The 19735-nt window shown below is 42.2% G+C and overlaps 1 protein-coding gene across 1 annotated transcript; it reads right to left on the bottom strand.

Annotated features, from left to right (window-relative positions):
* Positions 1 to 129: 129 nt before the first annotated feature.
* LOC102233818 (protein CYR61-like) lies at positions 130 to 11569 on the bottom strand. Its single transcript, XM_023348360.1, has 5 exons — positions 11349 to 11569; positions 8510 to 8723; positions 6183 to 6623; positions 5540 to 5718; positions 130 to 2053 (listed from the first exon to the last, which is right to left on the bottom strand). The coding sequence occupies exons 1-5, from the start codon at positions 11397 to 11399 to the stop codon at positions 1748 to 1750; spliced, it is 1191 nt and encodes a 396-aa protein (XP_023204128.1). The 5' UTR covers positions 11400 to 11569; the 3' UTR covers positions 130 to 1747.
* Between the last annotated feature and the right edge of the window lie 8166 nt (positions 11570 to 19735).

The following is a 19735-nucleotide window of genomic DNA, read 5'->3' as shown; positions in this document are numbered from 1 at the left end:
AAGTGGAAGAAAAAAAAAGGGTGCACCCACAACAGGGATAACTGCAGCCTTGACAGAATTGTCAAGAGAAAATTAATTATATTGCTTCAATGGCTAACGGCTGTGTTTTTATTTAAAACTTCAACACAGTAAGGGTAAAAGTTTCTTTATTTGTAAAACATTTTTTAAAAAGGTATCACTTCAAAACCAATCATTGGGTAAACGCTCCTTCCACGATATAAAAAGCAGTATTCCTTTAGTCATTTTTTCTTTGAAATGCTCTCAAATTGGTATGGTGTTCTCATCAGAAACCTGAACCCAGGTTCAGAGTTCAGTGTTTAAACTACACATGAACTAACTCAACAGAATAACGGGCCCTTATACAGCAGGTAGAACTACAACGTTACAAATTCATCTGTACATAGCTGCTCTACAGTGTCCCTTGGAACTAGTCAAAATGACAAAACCACAGCATCTACATGGGCAAGGATTAAAAAAATCAAACTACAACACCTGCAGTGGTACAAGAGAATGACTTGGACATGTCTGCCTAGTATTCACACTTGACACTGAGACACTGTATAAAAGTCGACATAAGGTGCACAAACTAATCCAAGCAATAGTTAAAGGTGATGCTTTTGTTTCCCAGTCGTATATAAATCAAAGAATACACAGTGCCTACCTAGAATCAGTCTCTCTTTGAGAGTCCTTACAGTTCCAAGGCTTTGCACCCAACGGAAAACTTATTTCTGACTCGACTGCGAAGTCAGCAGTTTGAGGGAACAGACACCTCTTTAACATGAAAAGACACGGCTTCTTGTTTTGTTTCAGTCACATTGCGTGCTGCTCAATTACAGGCCAGATTAGGCAGTAGCGCGGTTCCACAAATTGCATGTTTACCTCATCACACACGCAGCTTTTAGATTTTATTTTTATAGCAAAAACCAGAGAGGGGCTGATTTTCCCCTCAAAGATTGTAATTTGCACAGAATTAGGTGGTCGACTGCTCGACGCCAGAATCCCAGGCTTGTTCTTCTGGTGCTTGCTAAATGTCTCAGTTTCTTGTGAAGGCAAAGGCAGGAGATGAGTCCAGCTGTATAAACAACCTTTGACATATTTCCTCGGAGTGTGTACGAATCCTAAACCCATCGGGTTTAGCTTGTCTTTTTTTTGCTCTTCTCCTACTGGCATTCTTGGTTATTGGTCTTTGGATGCTGGTTTCTGACCGCCATGGACCAGTCTGCCTCTCCCGCTTGTGACTGACAGCTGTCCGTGGATTTCAGCCACAGAGAGGCGCCAAGAAAAGTCTCTTATCCCAGTGGCATGCCAAAGTTTCAACATGTCTGTCTCTTGAATAAATATCAAGGAATAAATACCATTGCGAGACAAACTGCAACCTTTTGCAATTGCCATTAAAGTCTTGTCAAGTCTTCCACTAAAGTCCTTGTTTCAGATTTCCTTTCATATCAAACATAAAACCAGTTTTCTATAAGTTAGCAACATCTACAGTAGCAAGAAATGATGGCCATCCTTAAGAGTTTGTCCCCACGCTTGCTCCTTTCTCCTTGGCTGAAGTGCCACAGTTCATGGAACATTCCGAGAAAGGCAGAAAATTCTCCTCCAGAAAAAAAAAATCTCCTCATCTGTGATCATTGCCTGCATCTATTCAATAGCTACACTAGGAACAGCTGCTCTATAAAAAGTATCACTAATGGGTGGCAATTTACGCTTTTATGGAGGAATGCAGGCGAGGCGGGGGCAACAACAACTAGTCCTTGAATTTGTGAACGTCTCCGTAGAGCCAGAGTTGTGGGGGCATCACCGCCTCGTTCAGATGGTTGCACTCATCGCTGCACTTGCAGGACTGGATGAACATGACGGATCTACTGAAAAGGTCCCCGTCGGGGCAGGAGAAGGTCACGCTGGCTGTGCGCGTGCGACGAGGGGAGCAGCAGCGGCCGTCCCTGCACACCCCGCAGTAGTTGGGCCTGTACAAGCGAGTACTCCTGCAGCCGGCGTAGGACAAGCGATGCGGCTCTGGGGCCTTGTGTGTACGCGAGCACTTCCTTCCTTTCTGTGGATTGGGAAAAAGGAGTAAGTTAGACACCTTTCAAAGCAAAAGATTTGTATGACTGAGATTCTATGTCCATGAAGTTAGTTATTTGATATTTAGTGAAGCACAATTCTGACACTGGTACACATTAGAACTTTTCTTTTTGCAAAGAATAAAAAGTAAACCTTATGCCAGTGGGAATAAAGTAACTACTGAACACAAACAAGAAAAGCCAGGATGGATATAAACATGACATTTGTGGCAGTCCAATGCAATGCCAGCCTTCAAAAAATTGTAGCATCAATGCAGTGCTTGACAATAAGTCAGAAACTAGCCAAAGTTATTTAGTAATGACTTTAATATCAAAGCAAAAGTTATAGTATATACACACAACTTAATAAGAACTAGTCTGATCATACCAACCACTCACAACTCTTTTACACTAAAAGAGTTAGACTTCTGGATAGTCATTTGGCTATCCAGAAGTCTAAGCCTGGTAGATTACCAGAATGCTACACTTCCTGATCCAAAGCCACTTTAGGATGTATTCACACCAGCCCTGTATAATCTGCTTTAATCAAACTCTAGTTCATTTGCTTAGAAAGTCCGGTTTGTTTGAGGAAGTGTGAATGTGCAATCGACCAAAAAATCGAACTGTGGTCCGCCTAAAAACCAAGGTGTCAGTTTATTAAAAGTGAATTCTAGGATGGCTTGAATACATATGTGGATACCAAGCGGAGGGCATTGTGGGTTAATACAGTACAACCAAAACAAACAGTCGTGTCTACAACTACAGTAGAGAGATAAGTGGCTAGTGGTCTTTTACCAAAGACAAAAGAGAAATCCTACACCCGCTAAAATCTGACGCTACTCCATTTTTGTTTACATTTTGCAAAGGAGGACGTTGTACTCATGTATTCTTCTGTGGTTTTGTGTTACTTCCTTTAGTAGTTATTGGTGCAGCACCACCCCAGGCAAGGGAGTAAATAGGGATTTGGTTTGTTTGTTTGACACAGTGCAATGTGAAAGAGAATCACAGCATCTGAAAGTGTAGCAAATGTTGCAATTTTGGTCCTCAAACAAACTGAGTCTACTGGACTGTCAGGTATGAAAATTCCCTTAATTGTGGAATTGGTCTAATTTTTGTTGAGAAATGTGATCATCTTGACAGATTGGATTATTTTAAGAGTCCTACCAAAGGAAGCTATCTTTTATTGTTAGCATTTGCACCAGAAAAGCAGATAAAGATTTGTATTTGTTTGGAGTTACATCACTCATTAGTCATCACTGCAGACATGAAAAACAAGGTTAAGACAGTTAACTGCAGAGATGTGCAAAAACAAAATCAAGGTCAGAACAACAGATTATTGCCAAGAGAGATTAGCATGCCAGCAATGGTTAAGGGTTGACACTGGTACACATTAAATCCCACGGCAGCTCGACAAAAGCCCGGAGGGTTCAGTGAAAACAGGTGCGCAGCAGCCCATCAGACTCAGAAGTGGGTTGTTGCCGGAGACGGAATGGTCCGGATAGCGCTGTGTACAAAGCGCAAGAGGGCAACACAGTGGGCGAAACCGCAAGCTCCAAATTACAAGGGCAGCTGTCAGTCAGTTCCAGAGCTCAAGAGATTTCAGAACATTCAACAGATGCAGTTGATATGCATATGTTTTAGAACAGAGAAGTTCTAAAGTTTATATCTTTAGAAACCATCCATCCATCCATCCATCCATCCATCCATCCATCCATCCATCCATCTTCTTCCGCTTATCCGAGGTCGGGTCGCGGGGGTAGCAGCTTCAGAAGGGAGGCCCAGACTTCCCTCTCCCCAGCCACTTCTTCCAGCTCCTCCGGGGGAATCCCGAGGCGTTCCCAGGCCAGCCGAGAGACATAGTCCCTCCAGCGTGTCCTGGGTCTTCCCCGGGGCCTCCCCCCGGTGGGACGTGCCCGGAACACCTCACCAGGGAGGCGTCCAGGAGGTATCCTGACCAGATGCCCGAGCCACCTCAACTGGCTCCTCTCGATGTGAAGGAGCAGCGGCTCTACTCTGAGTCCCTCCCGGATGACTGAGCTTCTCACCCTATCTCTAAGGGAGAGCCCAGCCACCCTACGGAGAAAACCCATTTCGGCCGCTTGTATCCGCGATCTCGTTCTTTCGGTCATGACCCAAAGCTCATGACCATAGATGAGGGTGGGAACGTAGATCGACCGGTAAATCGAGAGCTTCGCTTTTTGGCTCAGCTCTCTCTTCACCACGACGGACCGGTACAGCGCCCGCTTGACAGCAGACGCTGCGCCAATCCGCCTGTCGATCTCCCGCTCCCTTCTTCCCCCATTCGCGAACAAGATCCCGAGATACTTAAACTCCTCCACTTGGGGGCAGGACACCTCCCCCCTGACCCGGAGAAGGCACTCTACCCTTTTCCGGCTCAAGACCATGGCCTCGGATTTGGAGGCACTGATCCCCATCCCGGCCGCTTCACACTCGGCTGCGAACCGCTCCAGCGAGAGCTGCAGATCACGATCTGATGAAGCCAAAAGGACCACATCGTCTGCGAAAAGCAGAGATGAGATCCTAAGGCCACCAAATCGGATCCCCTCAACACCTTGGCTGCGCCTAGAAATTCTGTCCATGAAAGTGATGAACAGAATCGGTGACAAAGGGCAGCCCTGGCGGAGTCCAACTCTCACCGGAAATGAGCCCGACTTACTGCCGGCAATGCGGACCAGACTCTGACACCGGTCATACAGGGACCTGACAGCCCGTATCAAAGGGCCCGGTACCCCATACTCCCGGAGAACCCCCCACAGGGCTCCCCGAGGGACACGGTCGAACGCCTTCTCCAAGTCCACAAAACACATGTAGACTGGTTGGGCGAACTCCCATGCACCCTCCAGGACCCTGCCGAGGGTGTAGAGCTGGTCCAGTGTTCCACGACCAGGACGAAAACCACACTGCTCTTCCTGAATCCGAGGTTCGACTATCCGACGGACCCTCCTCTCCAGGACCCCTGAATAGACCTTGCCAGGGAGGCTTAAGAGTGTGACCCCTCTATAATTGGAGCACACCCTCCGGTCCCCCTTTTTGAACAGGGGGACCACCACCCCAGTCTGCCAATCCAGGGGAACTGCCCCCGATGTCCATGCGACATTGCAGAGTCGCGTCAACCAACACAACCCCACAACATCACACAACCCCACAACATCACACAACCCCACAACATCTTTAGAAACCAGTCCATCTTAATTAAAATAGACAACAAAATCATGTGAAATGACTGATGAAAATAAAGTCCAAGGAATCTTTTGTATGGTCTCTCTGTGTGGAGTAATTTTATCCAGGACACTCCTGTTTCCTTGCACCACCTGAAATCAAGTTGTCCCTGTAAAATATCCCTAGATTTGGCATGTGCACGTTGCGTGTCCTGTATGTCACTGTGTTGCCCTGTGAGACTATTAAACTATCCTCCTGTCCTCCTTTTAAGAGGAGACTCCAAATACATTCCTCACCTTCACAGGGATAGACATAGAGCTGCAGGGCCGAATGTTGCACAAGCGTGTCTCCTTGACCAGTTTACACCGGGCATTGTCGTTGGTAACGCGAGAGGAAACCCCCATCCCACAGGTCCGGGAGCACTGTGACCAGGAGGTGGTCTGAACCACACATTGACCTCCTGTTTTACTCCAGACTAGAAAAAATGGAAGAGAAGACAAGTGAATACAATTGAACAATGGGTACTGCGACATTTTGACACAGAAAGAGCGGTGGGATCAGCAACAAATTATAGTGTGACGAAAGTGGCCATCAAGAGAAGTAGGGGAAAGCAGAAATTCGTGGTTGAAAGGTACAGTAGCCTTATTCATGGAACAGGCAACACTGACACATACAGAAGGTGATTACAGAGAGGGGAGAGCTGCGTGACAGAGGTATGTGCTGTGTGAGAGGGGGAGAGCACCTCTGGTGTGCAAGGGGCCAGTGGAAAACAACCCTCACATAAACACTAACGCACCAGCACAGACGCAGCGTTAAAGGCCCACATTGACGCAGTCTTTGCGTCAAGAGGCAAAAATGGCTAAAAACATAAACATGATGCAGGACTGAGTAGTGGAAGCAGACGCCACTCTGAGGTGATGGTGTGATGCAATGTCTTACCTGTCAGGTCCTTATTTCCATGTGGTTTGTCCCATTTTTGGCCCACTTCTAAGAGTTCATTGCCCAAGATGCCTTTCTCCTTTTTGGGTTTGTAAGGATACAGCTTCCAGTAAGGTTTTGCATAAGGTTTGGAGAATGGATAGATTGAGTAGGGGATGAAGGGGTATGGTAGGTGAGCAGGAGGTGGGGGTCGGCGGTGTACCGGGGGCACAACAGTGGTTCCCTTATGGCAGTCGATGTTGAGACAGCACTGGCCTGGCACCTTCACTAGCATGGGGGCCGGACAGGAAGGAGAAGCCAGGGGCACATGGCTGGGGCAAAGGGACATGCAGCCTACGGCTCCGTCAATGCAGGTACACTGGTGCTTGCACCCTGCATGGAAGTTTTCGCCGTTTTGATAAATTCGGCCATTGTATTCGCAGGAGCGACCATCTGCTTTTGCTGAAAAGAGACAAGAAGACAGATAAGCTTGTAAATTGACAGAACTACTGCTACTGCCACTGCCCATTGCCCAAATCTAGGTGAACCACACACTGATTGTCCTATATGTAGAACCTTTGTGCTGTTGCACATTATTCCTGTATTACTGCCATGTACTCTGGCTTCCTCTCACTGTCCTAAAGACATTCATATTAAGTTATTCACCAGCTCTCATATTATTCTAGCAACTCTGCCTGTTTCATCCCTCCGTCATCCTGAACGGGATTGAACATGCACCTCCAGAGGTTGATAAGAAGATGTTGCCTTTTAAACAATGTGAATTTGTGGCAGAGAAGTCTGTGGTGAAAGGGTGATGACGTCCACTGATGTCTAAATATGGATGAAAGTATGTTGGAAGGGATAAAATAGCCCAAGCAAGTTTGATTTTCAACCGGTATGTTTTAGCTAAATATGGAAGGGACCTATAAGTCCTAATTTTAGCATTTTATATGCTCAATAAATGGCTTGGTTGACCTGAATAGACATAAAATATATACATTCGGACATCTACTGTTAAGAGGGTATAGACAATGGATTGATACTTGTTATAATCTTTTATCTTTTAAGGACAGGCCTGTCCGATATGTCATACCAGACTAACTGCAATGCTCAGTTAGAAAACTCGCTCTGATTTGCTGATGAAGGGAATCCATAACAGGCAAACCAAGTAAAAAAACCAAGCAAATTTTCATCACTGAGGAGGATTTGTACTGCTGCCTACTTTGACACAGGAGAGTTATGTCTCTCCTGTGTCAAGAAATCATTGCACTTTCCAGCCTGTGATTAGACAGAGCCTTTGCCTCTTTTATAGAGGAATTTTCTGCAACATCAAGAGCCAAAGCAGGGAGGGTGTTTTGCCACAGCTGTTTCTCGACATTGGTTTGAATAAACTTCTGACCGGGATGAAATACCTTGTATGCAGTCCTGCCCTTTCTCTCCTACATCATAATACAACACTTTTATTCAGTACTTTAAGATAAACACTAGTTTCCCTAAAAGAGTAAGAAACAGCAGTTTATGTTTCTATCAGTTTTGTTTTCATAGAATACGGGTTTTGTTGAACCTGTATGAACCCCCACATTTAGACCCATCCATCATCCAATCAGCTCAGTCCATCAGCATCCCTTTTGCTGCTTAAAACTGCAAGTTTCTGACTGCTGTATTTCTTGGCCTTCCTTTTTCAGACTTTTATTTGTAAAAAATAAAATAAAATCTTGAAAACCACACGTCCTTTTTCTTTCACTTTACAATTATGCACTACTTTCACATAAAATCCCAATAAAATAGACTGAGGTTTGCGGTTGTACCATGAGAAAATGTAAAATACTTGAAAGGAGTCTGAATGTAGGCACACGAGAAGCAGATTGAAAGACACGTTTCCAAATTCATGAAGCGAGCCCTATTCTTAGACCAGAAAGCTGTTTAGGCTTGTTTATAATGTCCTGGCATGTAACCCCCCTCAGTGGGACTCCCCATAAACACCCCAGATAGAATACCCCCGCCCCCCCATACCCCCAGTAAACACACATATATAGATACCAGTGTGTGCGTGCTTGTTTGTGTGTTTCATGGGGGTGTTTGTGTACACACTGAAGTACTTGTATAAATCCCAGAGTTGGCAAGGTTTCAGTCGCAGCTCATGAAGGGCCTCTGTTTTTTTGAAACATGGCACAGTCTTCAAACCTCGAGACCCTATCAAAGAGAGACCCCAGCCCGCCTGGATCGAGAGTCAGATTTTCCTCCCTGAAGTTACACATTGCCTCAGTCAACCCCTACTTATGTCAAAATCTAGGCCCAAAAAAGCTTCCCAAACGCCTTCCTGCTGCCTGGGTGGTATACGTACGTACCCCTGCAGATGCCGTGGGTGCGACCCACATCGTTGCCGTAGTTGCAATCCAGTCCTTTATGGTGGTCGCACGGCTGTCCCTCGTGGCAGTCTTGGTTGAGTTGCGCTGCGCACACCTTGCAGCAGCCGCAACCGTCGGGGACCAAACTGATCCCAGGGGGGCACGACGGGGGCACCGCGGGGCACTCGCACACTACCGGACAGTCAGCAGTCACCTGCAAGAGGGAGAAACGCGTTTCATTTCACGCATAGTGATGGACCAACGAGACCACAGGAGAAAAAGGCTTGACTCATGTTACTCAGATCACAGAAATTCCTGAGAGTGTGTGTGGCTTAAACACAGGCATGAATAGTCAGCACTGTCGCGAGCCCCACAGGGGTATCTGTAACCCTCTGTCGCCTTCCGCTTGGCATTCACTCAGCCTGTGGGGATGAAAGGGATGATCTCCGACTCCCACCCCTCCACCTCACCGCTCCTTCATTTTTTTGTTTCCAAACCTCACTGTGTACATACACAGAAGAAAAAAAAAACACATGCACAAGCCACACAAACAACTTCCAGTTAGTGTTGCAGTTCCAGGGGAGGCTGTCAGTCGAGATCAGCCAGAGGGACACTTTCACAGAGGGCAGACAACTCTTAGTGTGAATTGTACACTGATTTTAGTGTAAAATTGACGTGAAAAATTTTCCGACGTAATAAACGCAAATAGTCCTGTTGTACAGCAACAGGACTTTAACTTCAGGTTTATTTTTTATCTCTGCTGGTAAAACTGTTGGATAGTATTTCTCTAGTATAATTGCAGATATACAGTAGGATTGAAGCCAGTGTGCAAATCGTTTTATTTATTTATTTTTTTCAAATTGTATGAACCTTCACACAGATCCAGAGGTGACTTCACAGAAAAACAAACTAGACCTGCTTAGGGCCTTTGAACCAGCAGGGGGCCCCCAAGAGTTCTGGAATTTTAGTCACAGGGTTTTCTTCTCATACTTTTCTCGCATCTTCTTTTCTTTTTTTACTCTTTTCAAACTGTACATTTCTAAGATTTATATTTTTAAGAAAATATCTAAACTATTTGAATGGCCCATAATTTTTTAACACATTAAAGAATATCTTCATGATGTAGCAGTGCTGGTGCAGGGTGGTATTTTCACAGGTCTATGCAGACAAATTATAAACAGCAAATGTTATGTAGAGAAAATGCTGACTAGAAACAATTATTCCATCATTTTGGTTTGGCGCCCCTTCTAGTGGCGTCCATATGGGTTGCATAAAGTGCATATCCACTCTTGTGCCTGAGTAGCATTTGTGTTTACAATTGCAATTTAAGGCAATAAAAAAAGTCATTGTCGTTGCATTTTTTGCATAGTGTAATTCAAATTTCCTAAATTAAACTCACTCCCTTCTTCCCGACTCGACTAATTTTATTGAAATGTTGAACACGCAAACTGCAAAACTAAACAAATACTCATCTCTGCAGTTATTGCACACTGTTATATTTTGGAAATACCCAAAACTTTCATCTACTGTTGCTTTTAATAAATAATCTTAAGTGGCTCATCTAATTGCCGTACATTAAACTAACTAATGTTAAATTGACTTTACACAAATGATGAGATGATTTTAATGTTGCTTTGGTGACAAGTGGATGGTGGGCTAATTGTAAATTGGCCCCCAAAAATCAAAGCCGTAGCTTACTTGGAAACAGACTGCCACCATGTATGGTGCTTTTTAGCTAATTTGAACAGTTGCAGTTTCACTGTCGCATCACAGGGGCAAGGGTTGAGGTGGGGGCGATAACGAGCTGAGTTATACACTGGAAAACAAGGAAGAAAAGGACAAGGGGAAAATGAGATTCCACAACTAGCATAACAAGACAGATTTTTCTAGAGAGATCTCTGGACACTGTATCAATTAAAAACAAGCGTCCGTTATCATTTTTCTTCTTCTCTTTACGATCTGACCCACCATTTTAGTTACCTGCGGTTTGGTTCTGCTGCCGTTTATATGGGAGTTCAATAGTTGCTTTTCAGAGCCACTAACTTCACAAAAATCTTAGTAGGCAGGAACAGACGACAAAATTTATATCCCACACCTTTGAGGTGGTGCGGGACTGTGAGGTATGAATTGGGCCCGAGGCCCTAACAAAGTTTGGGCCGGCCCTGCACAGACACCATGACAAGTAAAGCTTTGATGCAAGCAGCAAAGTTTTATTAGGTCATTCAAAATGAGATGGTTGAAATAAAGAAAACACACATCTGGAAAAGGTGGTTACACTACAAAAACACAGAATCTTACTAACTAGTTTTTGGCCAAAGTTCTAGTGCAAACATGGGGAAAATGTCTTGTTACAAGTTAAATAATCTGCGAGTGGAACTAGTAGTTTTTCATCAATGTTAATGAATTATTAACTCCAAACAAGATATTTGCAACAGAAACTAGACCAGAAATACTTAGTAAGATTTTATGGTTTTGATAGGGAAAATCTGATGGGCTATACAAGCCTGACCTTTTTCCTGTCTGTGATAAGGTTAAACTTGGAGGTAAAAAAACAAAAAACCCTCAAACTTAGATTTTGACTAGCTAAGAAAAGTCGTTCATTGACCTCCAGAATTTTGCAGCGCTACAGTGATGCAAAAGTAAAATAAACCATATATTTTGCTAACTTATTTTGTTTGTTTGCCGTAACTTGCTGACTGTAACGAGCCACCTGGAAGCTGAGGCAGGAGGCAGCAGCTTTTCCTACCGCAGACACGTCCTCAGCACCGAGGGTCTCCACCACGCAATACAGCAACAGAAATAAAGACAAAAAAAAACAAACTAATCTACGACTACTCACCACCGCGACTATCCCCACTCCCAACGCTGCAAACAGCAACTGTATCCCCATGCTGTCAGTCAGGTGATGCTCACAGACGACAAGTTGATCTTAACAACACTTTACGTCACAAAGATTTAATCCCACATCCAGCTTCTGCCCGCATCGATAAAATCCAAATTCCAGATTCATCCTCAGGTATCCTCCATCACTCGTGGGTTTTGGTGTGTTTTTACGTTCCGAGTCTTGTTTTTATATCGTCCCCGTGCTTCCCCCGGGTAACCACGCCCACTCGGTTCCTTTAACCAATCAGCACGCGGCGGTTCTCCTTAAAAGGTAAAAGGAGCGGAGCCCGCGAAGGCTTCGGCTCCGAGAGCGGGGTGTTCCGTCGGGGTGTGTGGGCGTGGCCAGCCATGAATGCAGTCATTCATAAAAACTCGGAATTACTACATTCCAAAGCGGGCCTCGGCTTTGGGGGCGTCCGTTTATTTATGTGCGAGCGAGAATAATATTTTTGATGCTTTAAAGTCCTTTTTTTTTTTTTTTTTTCCAAAGACTCACCTCTGTCCGGCTGCTGCTGCTTTGTGAAAAGTAAAATAAATATGCTCAGCTGCTGGTCCATGCCACATTAATGCTGGAGGGGGACGTGAAAAACAGCGAGGAATTTCCCCTCAGTCCACTTTATAAAAATGCTTCTAGACACGAATGAGACGTGGAAAACAAAAACACGACAAGGAAGACAGAGTGTTCCCGGGAGGGAGACAAATTCCATGATTTTATGATTTTATCATAGAGATGTTGAGAATGATTATAATAATAATATCCAGAGCCCGTTTATGGCTGCGGCAGCTTCACACACACACACACACACAAAATCTATTTATAAGACGAATTTTCACCAAAAAACACACACTGTACCTGACTTATGCTTAAAGCACTCATAGGCACACTCTGAAACTGTGTGTGAGAGCATTTAAAGGGACAGCTCTAAATGTTTAAAGTTTAGTTAAAATGTCATAAGCTGCTATTATCCAATCTATGATGGATTATCTCTTTGTATAATTTAGTACAAATCTTGAATAAACTGTCCAAGCTATCCTAAAACAACTCCGGTTTCAAAAACATTTTATTGATTTTTTTTTTATTTCAGTTAAAAGCAACTGGATGATAGACAAGAAAAGCATTACAAGCTTTGAACACATCATCATCACGAGCAAATTTCCATGAATCAGAAGGAAAATTATGCTTTTTTGTTTTTTGTTTTACTTTTTCTTTTTTCACAAATAAAATCTGAAAAGTGTGGATTGCATTTGTATTCAACCCACCCAAGTCAATACTTTGAAGAAGAATCGCCACTAAAGCTGTAAGTCTTTTGGGATGTGCCTCTACGAGGTTTCCTCAGCAACAAACTTTTAGCCCCCCCTGTCTTTTTACAAAACGGCTCACCAGCCTGGTAACGAAATCCCGCTTCACAGATTCTGAACCACCCCTTTAAAGTACATCCTCAGCCTTTAGGGTGATCCCTTCATCCCTGCCATAAGTACAAAGATTGCATGATCTGACATCTTTCAGTAAAGAGGAATTTGAGGTGTGCTAAACTGATGTTTATCCAAATTGGGAAACCAAACTGAGGGAAGTCTGCTGTCGTTTGTGCCGCCGCCAGGGAGTTTATTATCTTCCATGAGCCTTTAAAAAACGACCCTGCAAGCCAACAAATCAGTCATGTGGGACCACATGTTCATGTTGCACAGATGCCAGAAGCAGTTTGACCAATCTACAATCTGATGGATTATTACGCGAGGTACAACAACCAACTACAGAGTAATTCAAAGTGTCTTGTGGTGAGTTTTGTACAGGAGATAACACAATTTTTAGACACAGTAAATTTCAGGCTCTTATATGTTAGGATATAATAGAATGGGTTCTAAAGTGATTGAAATATGACCTCGTGTTTACAAAAACAGACAACAGATTCCATCATTTCATAATTTACTAAACAACAGTACAGGTAATTATTACAAGATACTCACGTCTTGTGCCTCCAAGACAAACCCGGATTACCCCCAAATCTCCCATTGCCCACTATAATGACTGCAAAAATCGTGCTGATAAACTATGTTTGGGTGTTTCCAAACATGCTGCTAGGAATTATAGCCAAACATGTCTACATTGTTTTATTTGTGCAAGAAAATGTGTTCCAGAAGTCTTGTAGGTTGCCGTAGAGGTGACTTTGCAAACCTATGTTTTGTAGAGGTTTTGTTCCTATGCATGTTTGGTTTGTTATCATTTATCATGATAACAGAGGCATGTAGAGTCTGACAAGACAAATGGCATCGTGACATGGTGTGATCTTATACCGAATTTACGGGGAGTTTATGAAAAGATCGGCCGCTGTCTTGCATGTTTTCCATTCATGGATGTTGTTTTTCATTGTACAATAGCAAACTTCAACTCAACTGATGGGCATCAAAAATTGTTTGTCTAAGGTCATTGCTTTTTTTAAAATTATATTCTTACATCTAAACAAGATTGTACTCAATTGTTTGCCAATCCGTTTGTGGGCTAAATGGATTGAATTTATGAAGCACTTTGCTGGACATGTTGACCTCAACATCTCATGTTTTTCTCTTCTCATTGAACGCCTGATTATCTGAGGATGGAAGTTCAGTGCAACTGATTGGTAAAAAGAAAACAGGTGAGGTTCCCTTCTGTGGAAGCAACTTAAAGAATGTCCTGTAATCAGCGCGTCTTCCTTAGTGTAGACAGAGCACATGCATGTTGTAGCATGAGATTAAGAACCAATATTACAGGTCATGGTTGTGAAATTTGAGTAGTGCTTGTGTACATTTCTATACCTGGCACAAATATGCGGGGTATATATTTCAAGCCTAATTTGCTATTTTTTGACATTGAGAAAAGCCTCAATTAGCTAGTTATCAAATAGGATTTTGCTACACCGTGAGAAACGAAAGGAGGAGATGATGGAGCATGACTTATTAAACCCACTTATCTTCATACACCACTGAAATGCCAAGAAGATTTGATACTACTACTAATAATAATAATAATAATAATATTTAATGTTTGGGGTGTTAAAGTTGATCTCTTTGGTGTGGTTAGAGTGACTAGCAGGAGGACAGCCTGACCTATAATCTGATTAAAACAGTTTATAAATACTTGATCATTTGGGGAATCTCATGAAGAGGATAATAAAGCAAATTTAGCTTTAATCCTCTGACGGACAGGAGTTCAACAAATATGGAAACAGAAGAAAGCGAGACGGTGATGCCATGGCAACAGTAACAGTAACTGATGGGGACTGAATGTTTTACACCCTTCTTCCCGATGTATTTGCACGTTACAAACAAGACCCATCGTACGTGACATACAGTAATTGAAACCCGATGTTTACATACCTCAAATAAAAAATGCACATACACGTGCTTTTCTCGCTGCCTGAAGTTAAATTAGACCAAATTTTTCTTGTTTTACATTTGTTAGAAATATTTCTATTTGCTAAAGGCAAGAAAACATAGCGAGAATGTTTTAGAGATGTTTTTTTTTATAACTCCTTTATTTCAAAAGTTTACATTCACTTGGTGAGAACCAGGAATAATTGTATTTTAATCTGTATGACATGGGTCAGGTAAACTTCACACAATTATCTTAATTTCTCCTCATTTCAACCAAAGTAAAACCAATTACTAGATATATCTGTGGCAAGAAAATTGTGTAACGACAGTTTAGTTCATTAGGAATTTATTCCCATACACATTATTTAATCTCTATTGACCTGCTTTTAGCTCTCAGTTGACTCACTGACAGTTCACATCACAAGTACCAATTAAGTTTTCATAGAGGACAATTAAGGTCTATATTTTTTAAATCTAAAGATTTAGAGTTCACAGAATAAAAGTTCGGTTCTCATGCCGAAAACCTGAACAAATGTACTCGGTAACCAATCATCACTCCGCAGTACGTGCATATTTCCAGAAACCTCCTACAAGGTAAGTAAGACGCAGGAAAGAAGCAAACATTTCATCATAAGTCTTCTCAGACACAGAGGCCTACACAGAGAGCAAACTTATGCATCCATCAAACAGCCAAGGTTGACTCAACCAATCCATCTCTCTCTCCGTCAGTGGCATGGAGGTGATGCAACAGCACCTTCCTGCAAACAAAGCAAACGTGTGATAAATACGGCCTTCCAAAAGGACAGATTGCTTTTCACGACTTTCATTTCCATTGACTCATAAAACAACACGCCGATTTGGCTTTGGTTGTCTGGATCCTCGACGTCACGGACCAACATGCAGAATTTCCAGCAAACAGTAAAGAGGCGGTATTCATACTCTTCTCTTGGAAATAACAGACGCCGCCTCTTGCCCTGAACTTTGACCTGTGTATCCAGAGCTGACGGCTCACTACGGCTAAAGTGACACACATCTGCTTTAAGATCCCATTGGGAACCCATTTGGAGCTAAATCAGAGCCATGAAGTTTATAAAAAAATATAATAATTATAATTATAATAATAATAATAATTGAAACTAAATATATATATATATATATATATATATATATATATATATATATATATATATATATATATATATATATATATATATATTTCAGTTAAGACTGGAAAATAGTCTAATCTTTTGAAAATCTTCTTGAAAACATTTTAAACTGAAAACAATAATTTTTATTCTTAAAAATCTAAAAAAAATATATATATATATCTAACATGATTTTTAAACTGAACCTGAAAAAAAAAGATTTGAAACACAAAAGAATTTTTGGATGCTGAAAAAAAATGTTGAAACTGAAAATACCTCTTTAATCTGAACATTTGTGTCAATTTTATGTCTTTTTTTTCCCCCATTTGAAATCTTTATTCAGTTTAATTCTTTTCAGTTAATTTTGTTTTTCACTTTCAAACATTTTTTCAGTTTCAAATCTTTTTTCTTTTTACAATGAACCAATTTTCTTTCCTTTTCAGCAAACTTTATGGCCCCTGTTTATCTCTACAAGCCCACCCGGTCGTATAGGCTTGAAAAGCGGCAGGCTGCAGCAGGAGGGGAAAACCAAACTTTTAGAAACAAGCCACTGGAGATAAACTACGAGACAGAGCGAGGGGTGTGACCGGTGGGGAAGACCAGAGCTGCAATAGACATAAAAATACCATTCACATTGCTGAAAGCGCCGCGTCGCGTTTCAAGTCAGCTCCTGTTGTCGGGGCAGTTTAACAAGAAGCCTTGTGTATCTGTGAGAAAGGAAGAAAAAAAAAAAACTCTGTTTATACTGAGAAAGGAGCGGAAGACAGGTGTGGACTGTTTGTTTAGGGGAGCCTCGGCCAAACCTGTTGCAACACTCCTCCGACTCTTTACGAGCTCCACATAAGCAGTGCAGACACACACACACACACGCACACACCCACCCACACACACACACACACACACACACTCAGAAGGTGTATTTACTGCAGCTTATGCTGTTCTGCTCAGGTTATAACTGATGTGGCTGACCCGATTAATGCGGGAAGATTTATGCCATTTGTGAAAATCCAAGTGCTTAAGACAGGCTTGGGTTTTGACATCCGTGATAAAGGTGCAGAGCAGTGCATGCATGAGATAAATCCTTTTCCGTAACAAGGATTTACTCGTGTGTGCAAAGAGAGGTGTGCAAATGTTTGAGGCAAACACACATTTTTTTTTATCTTTAGCATTTAATGACTTAGACATTCCTGCGATTTTAATGGGGGTTTTTTTTAACGCTACGTGGTTAAATAGTATCAAGCCTTTGTTGTACACTTTGGATTATGTGTGCTGATTGATATGGCAATATTACCAGTAATAGCATTTATAAAGAGACAACACATTTGTATTATTATGTCATATTGAGCAATGAAATATGTCCCGATGAGTTTGGTTTTTCAGATTAAAAGCACCTTTTTAAAATCAAAACCGTTATGCAGGTATTAAACATGCTTTTCCAATAAGCCCAACGTTTCTGTTTTTAAAAATGGTTTTCTTTTTTTAATTGGTCTGATGTAGTATTTTAACTTTAACTGATTAGCTAAAAGTCATCAGACCTGTTTTTTTCCACAATTATTTCCTCTGTATGTTTGACCACATAAAGGCTTTCAAGCATCCGCAAGCCCGGATTTTAGCAAGGGCTTACCCCGGGGCCCCGGCGCTTCGGGGGCCCCGAAAGATGCTTTGTATTTTTGTGAATTAATAAAGTCAGAATGTCTTAATTTTATCACTGGCTAAGAGGATTTTTGCGGTGTCGTTGAAAAAAATGTCTTATTTGTTCTGGCAAACGTCCATCATGAATGCTTGATTATTATTGGCCCAGATTGGACGCTTCTTACGCTTTGGGGCGGAGCATCAGGGAGGGATTTCTAAAGATGGCGGACAGCAGAATGAATGACGGCGGAGCGCAGGAACGAAAGAAAAAGAAGAGCGCGACCGCGAGGTGATGAAGAAAATATCCAAGCTAACAGGGTTTTTAAAAAACTCATATTGGACATGGAACAGAACCATCTCCTTCTCCGCTTCTCAAGACGTTAGCCTTGCTAACAGCGGTTCTATGGTCCGCCAGAACCTGGACCTCGGACTGATCCGGTTCCCGCCCAGAGGCGGCCAGGTGCAGCGATGACCACGGATAACCCGTACAGTACTGATCCTGCGCTTTGGGTAAAAACTGATGAGTTCGTGTGAGTTTACTGGGCTTGAGCAAGAAGCAGGGAATATGGGTGTTATTTTTTTTTAAAGCATTTGGAACATCTTTACAAACATTAGAAACGATTCTTCTCCAGATCGCGTTTTGAAAACCAGCTCGCACGCGGTGAGTACATCCGGCGGGTTCTCCTCCATCCACCGCGGCTGGGTTCTGTATTTTAAACGAGGCTAAAAGTCAGTGATGCTTTGAAACGGGTTTCCGTGATTGGAAAAAAAGCAACAGAACGATTCAAAGAGAAAGAAAACGGCTAAAGTCACAGAAAAGTAATGCGACTGCTCTGCTCGCTCGCGCTCAATGTGAAGTTAAAGAAGCGGAACTAGCTTTAGCTTTAGCTAGCGGCAGCGGGAGGAAATGTCCTAATATGGCGAAGGGCCGACTGTACAGATTAGCATGTGCGTCCTGCCCTGCCCTGACGCGCAGCTAAATCCAGTCATCACCGAATAAAAGTTTTGACCAGGTTTGGCTCTCAGAGGGGAAACAACCTGACTGTCTGAACTTAGTAAGGAAATAAACCTGATAATTAGTTGATAAAAATTGAAAGATGGAGGGAGACAGATAAAGATAGAAATGAAGAAGGATAAATAAATACTGTACATAGAGCATGGAGAGAGAACATTGTCAAATTTTTCTTCCTTAGGAAAGCTCTGTTGAGTAGACATACGCAAGATGTTCAAGTATTTCTTTAATAACCATTTTGTTTGTAGTAATGATCTTCACATTCATTAAAGGTGCACCAGTAGCAATTTCCTGGCCGATCACAGATCTTTCAAAATCTGACTTGCTGAAATTTTTTTGTGCTTGTGTATGTATGCAAAATATATAAAAGTTGGCAATCATGGAGTGACTGTTGTAAACCTTGAATGGAGAGATGACCTGGTGGTCGGGACTGTCCATCAGCCTCTCTCATGGTGGACAGTGGCTGATTTTTGTGACCTTGTAGGTAGATAAGGTTTGTGGATAGGATCGGTTTCACAAGTAAGTCACAGCCAAGCGCCGACCACCGAAAGGGAAGGAAATCAGGGATATATATATATATATATATATATAGAGCATGAGGGCATATATATATATATATATATATATGCCCTCACCTTGGCTAAAGCCCAAGGGCCCACACCCTCCTAAGTCTGGCCCTGAGCATCCATCTGTGTAATTATTATATGTAAAGTGTTTCACTAAGTGAAGAAGTTTCTGAAAGAAATTGACTTTTCAACCCTCCTGCGGTTTTTGCATGACTCTCAGGAGGACAGCGGAGAGACGGGGGTTGTCCCGTAAAACCGTTAGTTCCTCAAACCATGCAAAAAATCTTGTAAGCGCACAGAGGATCAATTATGTTCTAATTTATTGAATAAATCGGTCCAATTTTAAGGTATGTTAATTTACAAGTATGAATGCCACTGGTGTTCTGATGTTTAGTTTTGAACATTTTGGTTGCCTTTTCTCTGGTTTATAAGAATAATTAACTGGTTTTCATTTAACTTTTTCTTTTGTTCTTGTGGCTTGCCAAGTCAATTGACATTTGGCACCTAATCATGCAAACACAATTTAGAAGATGAGCCAACATTTCGTCTTACAAACAAACCAATAACACTCGGTTTGTGCTTTGACTTTTTCTAAGCTCTTTAGTCGCTGTCCAGAAGAAACCACATTTTAGGGTTCTCA

Source organism: Xiphophorus maculatus, chromosome 16, assembly GCF_002775205.1.
Source record: "Xiphophorus maculatus strain JP 163 A chromosome 16, X_maculatus-5.0-male, whole genome shotgun sequence".
Taxonomy (NCBI): domain Eukaryota; kingdom Metazoa; phylum Chordata; class Actinopteri; order Cyprinodontiformes; family Poeciliidae; genus Xiphophorus; species Xiphophorus maculatus.
Note: the sequence above shows the minus strand (reverse complement) of the source record. Positions and strands in the feature narration are given on the sequence as shown.

Coding starts and splice junctions, on each gene's coding strand:
- LOC102233818 (XM_023348360.1), bottom strand. CDS start 11,399: ATGGGGATACAGTTGCTGTTTGCAGCGTTGGGAGTGGGGATAGTCGCG. Junction 8,724..11,348: donor GAGTGGGGATAGTCGCGGTG/GTGAGTAGTCGT, acceptor TCCCTCTTGCAG/GTGACTGCTGACTGTCCGGT. Junction 2,054..5,539: donor CTATGTCTATCCCTGTGAAG/GTGAGGAATGTA, acceptor CCCAATCCACAG/AAAGGAAGGAAGTGCTCGCG.